This window comes from Kryptolebias marmoratus, linkage group LG14 (genome assembly GCF_001649575.2).
Source record: "Kryptolebias marmoratus isolate JLee-2015 linkage group LG14, ASM164957v2, whole genome shotgun sequence".
Lineage (NCBI taxonomy): Eukaryota > Metazoa > Chordata > Actinopteri > Cyprinodontiformes > Rivulidae > Kryptolebias > Kryptolebias marmoratus.
The window spans coordinates 18,231,289-18,239,800 of record NC_051443.1 but is presented as its reverse complement, the minus strand read 5'-3'; the positions used below and the strand labels follow the sequence as shown (position 1 = coordinate 18,239,800).

The window sequence follows — 8,512 nt, the reverse complement described above, 5'->3', positions numbered from 1 at the left end:
GCCCCCTGCCTGCCCCCGGTTCAGGAAAGTGACGTCACGTCCCCCGAGCGCTCGTGACCGCGGTGAGCGAGCCCGCTTTCTGGCCACCATTGTGCCCCATTCATGCTGCGGTTAAAGGGACATTTCCCTAAAAAAAAAACCCTGCTGTTTTTATCATCAAAATGGCAGTTTGCAGTAATTAATGTTAAATCTGGGGGGGAAATAACATTGTTAGAAACTTGCAGCACAAATATTGTTAGGAAATTAAATAAATATGTGCATTGTGAAAACACACAAAAAAGATTAGGTTAAAAGGGATGAAATCAAACATTAAAAAGGGTTAACCTGAACAGCAGTCTGAAAGAATTATATGCAGTTCTGTAATGAGGGTACGCACTCAACGTAAACAACACCAACGTCTCGTATTTCTGGAGACCATCTCTTGACCCCCTAACTGGTGTTTTGTGACCTGCAGTGGGGTCCCGACCCCAACTTTGGGAACTACAGGACTGATTAAAAACAACAGCACATCAGTACCAGCAGAACTATGCTGAAATCTTCAGTATTTTTTTTTCCTTAACTTTTGGCTGCTTTTTTATTCAGTCCAGTGTGAATGTTGTTGTTGTTGTTGTTGTTTGCTCGTTGAGCCACTTATCTCTGACCTACAAGTCGTTTCGGTATAAAAGAGGCCTCTAAGCTCACAGGATGAGCCAGTGTTGTGTCTGAGCAACTTGGCAAAGAACCAACAGGCTCTTAAAGGCACTTTGTCACCCCCTGTCACAAAACCTGATTTTTTACAGTTTCTTACCAACGGTAACTCAGTTGGACAGGCTTAAATTCCTATTTTAACACCAACATGGTGTTAAATAGCTACTATAGTAGAAAGATGATGCATCTCTCAGGTCCCATGTCGGGTCTTTGCAGGATGTTACCTAAAGACCCGCCATAGATAGTTCCTTAGACCTAATAATTCTTTTGTCCTCCGCTTGTCCACTTCCCTCATCTTTTAAAGTCCTGTCATGATCAGGTATAAGGACTGGACGGAAACTAGGTGTAAAAGCAGCCAAAGCCCCCACCCCCCTGCCCAAAAGAATCAACTTTAAAGAACCTTTAGAAAGCCTGATGAATAATAGATGAAGACCACTTAGTAATAAAAGAAAGTTTTTTTTTTGTTTGTTTGTTTTTTTTGTTTGTTTTGTTTTGTTTTGTTTTGTTTTGTTTTGTTTTGTTTTTTGGGGGGGGGGGGTAATAGAAAGAAATAAGGGTTAATTTAAAACTGTGTCAGTATTTGTTACACCTTCCAGGTTTAAAAACTGTCACTGTATATTTGATTTAAAAAGTTAAATATTCAGACAAAATCAGCACAAAAATAATACAAATGATTTGCCTTAATAACCTAAATTAATCAGAAAACAGTAACCAGCTACAATCTGTCCACCTGCTAGGGTTGAACTCTACTGGCCTTCATGCAAGTGGTAAAACTGAAGACGTTTTAGCCAAATTTCAGACCACCTAATATGAACGACTGAAATAAAAAAGTCCAAATCCACACCTAACAGGCCTTGTCGAAGGTTCCCCAGATTGAGACAATATTTTTTCTAATCTGAAGCTGTGCAGTACTCCATGTCGTGTTGAGAAACAAGTCAAGGTGATTTTTATGGTCCGGTGTTTCAACAACACTGCGGTAAAAATGCAGGTAGAAACATGTTTACGCTGTATGTTTGTAATGTTGATCCATTTGGAGTGGTGAGCTAATGCATCACGGTGCGTGGCAACAAAACCTGTAATTCAAAGCAAACATCAAAATGTTTTATTGGGATTTTAGTTGTTTGCATGTTTTGTTTTTGGAAACTATTCACTTGCACGAGCCGCATATTTGATAATGAAGGTTAGAAATGTTCTTTTTTTTTAAACTGAGAAAGAAATAATTCACTCAGACGGCTCATTTATTAGTCTGACAAGCCAAAGTGTGGTCATGGAACAAGGAATTTTGACTAAACAACCACAATAATTCCAGCTTTCTGACAAGAAGTGTTTCAATAAATGTTAAAACAGTGACATCTAGTGGCGAGGCGGCTCATTACTTTTGCAGAACAAGGCAACAAATATATAGATGTTTAAAGTCATTTTAAGTCGTTCAGTTGAATGCTTAGCAAACCAGGTAATAACAGTAAATATCATTGTTGCGAGTTAGTGGTTTAATGTTACTATCTTACCAATAAGTTTTTGGGGTTTTTTTCCGGACAAAAGTGAACTCCAGCGTTTTGAGCGATGGAAAACAAAGAGTGTTTACATTCAAGATAAACACTAGTCCCGCGTTCCGTGTTCACGACTAAATAATCATAAAATATATAGCGATATATGTTTTCCATTATTTGCCACATGAGCACCTCGTATTTCAGTTCTGCAATCACAGCTAACACTTTCACAACTGTTTTTAGGTCGTCTCCGCGTCTGAGTGCTCCGGGAAGCCCTCGACTTTCGAAGAAACCGGAAGTGGAGGCGGCGTCGCATTTCGTTCCGGATGGGAGCCTTTCGCCTCCAAAGACCGAAAGTCCTCGGGAGAGACTGGGAGGGCTTCCTCCCGATCAAAACATAAACATCTCCCGACTCGGCAGCTCGCCTGATATCTGTGTTTGTTTTTCTGCTGTCTCACCATGCTGCTGAAAACATGCTGCGTGTACGGCACCGGAGTGCTGTCCGTCCTGCTGCTGATCATCGGGATTGCTTTAGTTTTGAGCAACGTGTTTCCAGACGCTCTGCGCTCGGCGGTTAAACAGGTAAACGCTTCCCAAGCTAATCGTGTTTTGGAGTTAGCTTTGTTGTGCTAGCATTAGCTTCGGCGTCACAACGCTCGGTTCAGTGCCGTCTTGCTAGTTTCTTCATAAGAAACGTTGTTCATAAGAAACTAACAAGACTCTAACTCTTTTTTTTCTTTAGCTCTTAGGCTTTAAAAAAGTTTATTTTTTTCCCCTCCAATATATATTTATTATGTTACATTCACGTCACCAGTTTGACGTTTACCTGTTGGTCAGATGTAAAGATAGCAGCACTTTCTGTTAGCAGATTGACTGACGTCATATCAGTTATGATAGGATAGAATAGGTTAACCTAAAAACCTGTCAGCTCACATACAGTTCACAATTTAATGCCAGAATGATGTTTTTTTTTCACCCTGTCATCCTCATGTGATGTGAAGCAGCTCGTCATCAGGTCACAGTTCACCCTCAAGTGACCCACTCCCCTCTGTCCCCTGTCCTCCTCCGCAGGAAGTGGTTTTGAAAAACGGAACGGAGGCTTTCGGAGCCTGGAAAGATCCTCCGGCGCCCATCTACATGCAGTTTTACTTCTTCAACGTGACAAACCCACAGGAGGTGCTGGACGGGGAGAAGCCGGCCGTGGAGGAGCTCGGGCCCTACACGTACCGGTGAGGGGGAGGGCCGGCGTCGCAGTGGCTTCTTTTCTCCGACCTGGAGGTCGAGGAACTTTTAAAGCAGCGTTTTAAAAAAAAGCCTAAATATCCACCCAGCATGGCTCCTTCATAGCAAATGAACATAAAACAGCTAAGGTGCAAATGTTTAGTTTTGAAGAGGGAAAAAATAAGAAAATAAAAGCGTAGACGGTCGTTTGTTTGTTTTTCTCCACCTTCTACACGTCGTATCTGATGTGAAACAAATCAGAGGCGACAGGAAACAGGGTAAACCAGTTCAGACCAAACCATGCCACTTTGTTGGACCGCCTTTAACTTTGTTCTTTACATAATTTAGATGAGCTGCATCACAACATTCAGGATATGTACTTTTATATTTCAGATAATGATTCCGTCATGTGCTTCTGCCACACCAGGGCGTTTTGTGGTTTCGTACAGCTGCCGCTGTTGCCAAGGAGAAGGAACTGCAGCTCTTAGGTTTTTGTCTCCCAAAGCTTTTTTTTTTTTTTTAATTTTATGCTTCTTTCAGCATTATTGTGCCTACAACCCCCCTCCCCTCCCCTCCCCCCTCCTGTGTATCCCTTTCACCCAGTTAATATTCAGCTCAGGTCAGTTTCTTTACGTGGCACAGAAACCTTCACATATGTTAGAAAAAAAGCTCAAGGGTGCCAGCAGGTTGTACGTTGAACCTTCGCTTCGTCGCAGTCTCCCACCCTTAGCAGCACGCTGGCAACAGTGGGAAGGAAAAACTCCCTTTTAACAGGAAGAAACCTCCAGCAGAACCAGAACCAGAACCAGGCTCAGGACGAGCGGGCCGCCCGCTATGACTAACATAGTATTTTGTAAAACCTACATTTGTTTGCAAAGGTTACTAAAGTTGGGAACTTAATCACTGACTCAGAACCTTAAACGGTATTACTGAAGATTTCACAATCGTATATGAGTCAGTTTGTGAGGGGGTGGCATTTAAGTCAGGCGCGGGGAGTCTGCGTAAAGGCCGCGTTGTCTCTTTGTCTGAGCCGTCCTCCTGATTGTTCCAATGGGTTGTTTTTTTTAACGCAGAGAGTACCGGCCCATGGAGGACGTGTCCTTCCAGGACAACGGCACTAGAGTCTCAGCCGCCAACCCCAAAACCTACGTTTTCCAGCACGACATGTCCCAAGGCCCAGAAAGCGACCTCATCAGGACCCTGAACATCCCTGCCTTGGTGAGCCAAAAAAAAAAAAAAGATTGTAGTTTAGTTGCTTACGAATGTAAGGACGGTGTCTTTTTGTGAAGCAGGACACATTAGACGTGAAACTATGAAACTAACAGAACAACCCAATATTTGAAATAATAAATAATATAATAAAATAGAAACGGACATCAGGGTGTTTTGTATTTAAAGTCGTTGTGGCCCTTTTTGTGCCCCCCCCCCCAGCAGACGGTGATGGAGAAGTTCAAGGACTCGCCTCTCGCCTCTTTCCTCTCCGCCTACATGAGGTTCATTGGCGCCGGCCTGTTCTGCACGCACACGGTGAGGGAGTTTCTGTGGGGCTACGAGGACCAGCTGCTCAAAGAGGCCAAGAAGTTCGACCCCACCCTGGACGACTTCTTCGGGCTCTTCTACAAGAGCAACGCCACGAGCGACGGGAACTACGTCTTCTTCACGGGCCTGCAGGACTACAGGGACTTTGCTCGAGTGGACACGTGGAGGGGTGACAGGTGCTGCGACCTTCTGTCAAAAAAAAAAAATATATATATATATATATCGATCTTTCAGGCGATCAGATGACATTACGTCTGTGATCCTGATGCCAAATAAAAGCGCTGACGTTCCTGTTTGTGTGTCTGGATGCAGCTCCGTGTCCTGGTGGACGTCCGACGAGTGCAACATGATCAACGGAACCAACGGAGCCTTTTTCCACCCCGTCCTCTCCAAGAACGAGGTCCTCTACATGTTCTCCTCTGACCTGTGCAGGTGAGGCTCTCCCCCTGCAGGTGTAAACTCGTCCTGGTTTTTAAATGAATTAGATGCATCTTACTTCAGCTATTGGATGTTTTTTTTTGTTACTTTTGTGCACAGCGACGCATCACTCTTCCTTCCTGTAAAACTTCCGTAACGTCTTCCTAGTTTCGTGCCCACTTTTGCTGATGCAGCATTCCTGTTTTTAGCCCTCGGTCCTCCTCCTCCTTACTACCCAGGTCTTTAGCTGGTTGACGGTTCTGGTTTAGGTTCTGCTCCAAACAAAGAGTACCAGCTTCCGCCGCAAATGGATCCGAAGGAGGAAGTGCAGCCGCGGGTGAAATAACCTTTGAGCGCTTCCCGTAAAACTTGTTTTGCCACTCAGGTTTTCCAGAAATCAGATTGTCACGGAGCTCTTATACAACATAAGTGCAACTCCTTCCTCCTTGTTCCACCTTCACCGCGGGATTGTTTCTGTTTTTTTTATGCGGCTTCGTTCACGCCGCAGGCAGACGTAAGCCAGTTTTGATTTTTTCTTTTCTTGCCCCGATGCACGCCAACACTCGCGGCGTCCATGTTTGCTTCTGTACACATATCTGCTTCTGTTAACGCGGGTCGTTTTGAAACGGAACGTGAAGGACCTGCGGCATGATGTCATGTGACTCTGCTCCCAAGGTCTTTGTACGCCCTGTACACGGAGGACGTGACGGTGAGGGGGGTCCCCGGGTATCGCTTCGTGCCCCCCTACGAGGTGTTCGCCAACCTGACCGTGAACCCGTCTAACGCAGGCTTCTGCGTGCCGCCCGGCAACTGCCTCGGCTCGGGCCTGCTCAACGTCAGCGCCTGCAAGCAAGGTGGGGGCGGCGTCCAATCACACGAGACTATGCGGACGGCTCTGCTGAATCTGTTCGACTGATTTATTTATTTATTTATTTTCTCCTACCGTTTGGTCTCTCGCGTGTGTGTTCAGGAGCTCCCATCATAATGTCCTCGCCGCACTTTTACCAGGCGGATGAGAAGTTCGCTCAGGACGTTTTTGGCATGGAGCCTAAAAAGGAGCACCACCAGACTGCCATCGACATCAATCCGGTAAAAGCTTCTTCCTCGGACACTTTGACTGTCAGCCTTCATTTCCTTCCCATTAGGAACCGGATAGTTTCCCTAATAGCGCCTAATGGCAGGCGCTTGTGTTTTTGCCTGTGTGTGTGTTTGTGTGAGTGTCATTCCTGATTGTGCCTCCACGACTGATTAACCTTCGGAGTCAAACACAGAAATGGCTACAATCCAGTCAGTTTCTCCCACTTTGTTAGTCAGTAAATGATTCATTTACGGCTCCTTTTATCTGAGGAGACTCTGCTGTAGGTCCCGCTCAGCACGCGGGTCCGTCAGCCAGCAGCAGCACGTCTCCCTACCCACATGAAGACAGAGAAACACACACACACAGCTGGGTGCTGGCCGAAAACATACGCCTTCCTGCCAGAAATGTTTTTTTTTGTTTGTTTTTAAGGTGTCTTCGGCTGCTTTCGGTATCAAAGCCCGCCACTGGGCGGCGAGCTGTCTCGCTTTGGTTTTGCTGCTTTGCAGCGGTGAGCCAGCAAACGGTGGTTAAAAATTAAAGCGGCGGTACGTGGTACGGAGCCGTCCCCCGGAGATAAGCTCTGACGGCTCTTATCGGGCGTAATAACCCGTAACAACAGGACTGAGCTGGGGCAGGTGGGACGGGGACAGGAAAAGCCTTTCAGGACACCTCGGATTATCCAGCCAATCAGCCGGGAGTTCTGTAAATGTAAATAAAAAAAGAGTTAGAAAACAGGCTTACATATAATCTTACTCAGTGTGTTTTTTTTTGCAGAAATGAAGGTAAATTTGCAGAAGCAAAGATAGCTACCCGATCCTGCTGGGTTACAACAAACCAGCCGAGGTTCATTTTAAAGCATCACTTCCTTTCGATCAATTCTGCATTTCTCTTGTGCACCAATGAAAAACGCTTCGGTTCGCTCGCAGCCGACAAGTTTTCCGCCCAGCAGCACGCCCGCTGGTTCAGTTTCAGCAGCGGGCGAAGACTTGAGGCGCTACGGGAAACGTGATGAAACGGCTGTACGCCTAAAAAAAGCCGCTCGAAAGCTCCTGAATGTGTTCAAACCGAAGGAGAGACGGGGCTTTTTCGTCGTTTGAATGTTCGTTTCCACACCGTGATGGGGAGGTGGGAGGCGGCGAGCTCAGACAGTCTGATTGTGTTTATTTTTGTGTTGTTTTTTCCCCGCAGCTGACAGGAGTCCTCCTACGAGCGGCCAAGCGCCTCCAGATTAACGCCTACGTGGAGCAGTTGCCCTCCTTCAGGTAGGCGCTGCTTCAAAACGCATCCTCGCTGGCTTCTCCCGCAGCCGTGGGATTATCTGGGAAGGGCAGTCGGGAAGATAAAAACGCTGTTTTGCCACCATCATCAGCGCCGGTGGACTTTTGAACAGTTCTGAGTCACTTGTTTGTGCATCTGTGAACCTGAAAGAAACGGTCTGAATGTAGACGTTTGTTTTGTTTCCCCCTCTCTGTTCACTTTAACGGATTCTGCTGTTCGATTCGAAACAAAGGAACACAAAACTCTGCTTTGTAAAATCTGCGACTACATTTAAAAAAGCACCACTTTGTTTAACAAACCTAAGAGAAAGATTGAATATAACTATAAAACCATCCGCCCAGCTGGTTGTAGATTCTGGCAGACCCTTCTTTTATGTCTCATCAGATTTTTACAGATAAATATTCCCGTGCGGCCTTCATGGAAAACACTGTTTCCTCTCTAACCCTAAACACACTCAGCAGAAACAGCATCTAAAGTCTGGGGACTGGATGTTCCTGGAACAGCAGTTAGACTAACCTTCACATCAAAAAAACAAGCTTTTTATTAACACTGTCCTCTGTTCTCTGAGCTCATCTTGAAAAAAACCCTGATTTTTATTTCACTTTCAGTCAAACGGGAAAGGTGAGGACGGTGGTCTTCCCTGTGGTTTATCTCAACGAGGTACACACACACACACAGGTTACACCTCTGACATGGTTTCTGCAGATATACGCTGGTTTACGTCCAGCTGTGGTTGAGTCGTGGAGGTGACAGATCCAGGAGGGGAAACCCGGACATCCCCTCTACCCAGCGACCCCCTGGG

The 8,512-nt window shown here is 45.7% G+C and overlaps 1 protein-coding gene across 1 annotated transcript in view; it reads left to right on the top strand.

Annotated features, from left to right (window-relative positions):
- Positions 1 to 2,511: 2,511 nt before the first annotated feature.
- Positions 2,512 to 8,512, top strand: part of scarb2c (scavenger receptor class B, member 2c) — an 8,136-nt gene continuing 2,135 nt past the window's right edge. Inside the window, exons 1-9 of the mRNA XM_017410584.3 lie at positions 2,512 to 2,759; positions 3,249 to 3,406; positions 4,472 to 4,616; positions 4,833 to 5,113; positions 5,250 to 5,369; positions 6,030 to 6,208; positions 6,325 to 6,443; positions 7,621 to 7,694; positions 8,319 to 8,370. Coding sequence (XP_017266073.1) covers positions 2,637 to 2,759; positions 3,249 to 3,406; positions 4,472 to 4,616; positions 4,833 to 5,113; positions 5,250 to 5,369; positions 6,030 to 6,208; positions 6,325 to 6,443; positions 7,621 to 7,694; positions 8,319 to 8,370 — 1,251 coding nt within the window. The 5' untranslated portion in view covers positions 2,512 to 2,636. The remainder of the gene's footprint in view (positions 2,760 to 3,248; positions 3,407 to 4,471; positions 4,617 to 4,832; positions 5,114 to 5,249; positions 5,370 to 6,029; positions 6,209 to 6,324; positions 6,444 to 7,620; positions 7,695 to 8,318; positions 8,371 to 8,512) is intronic.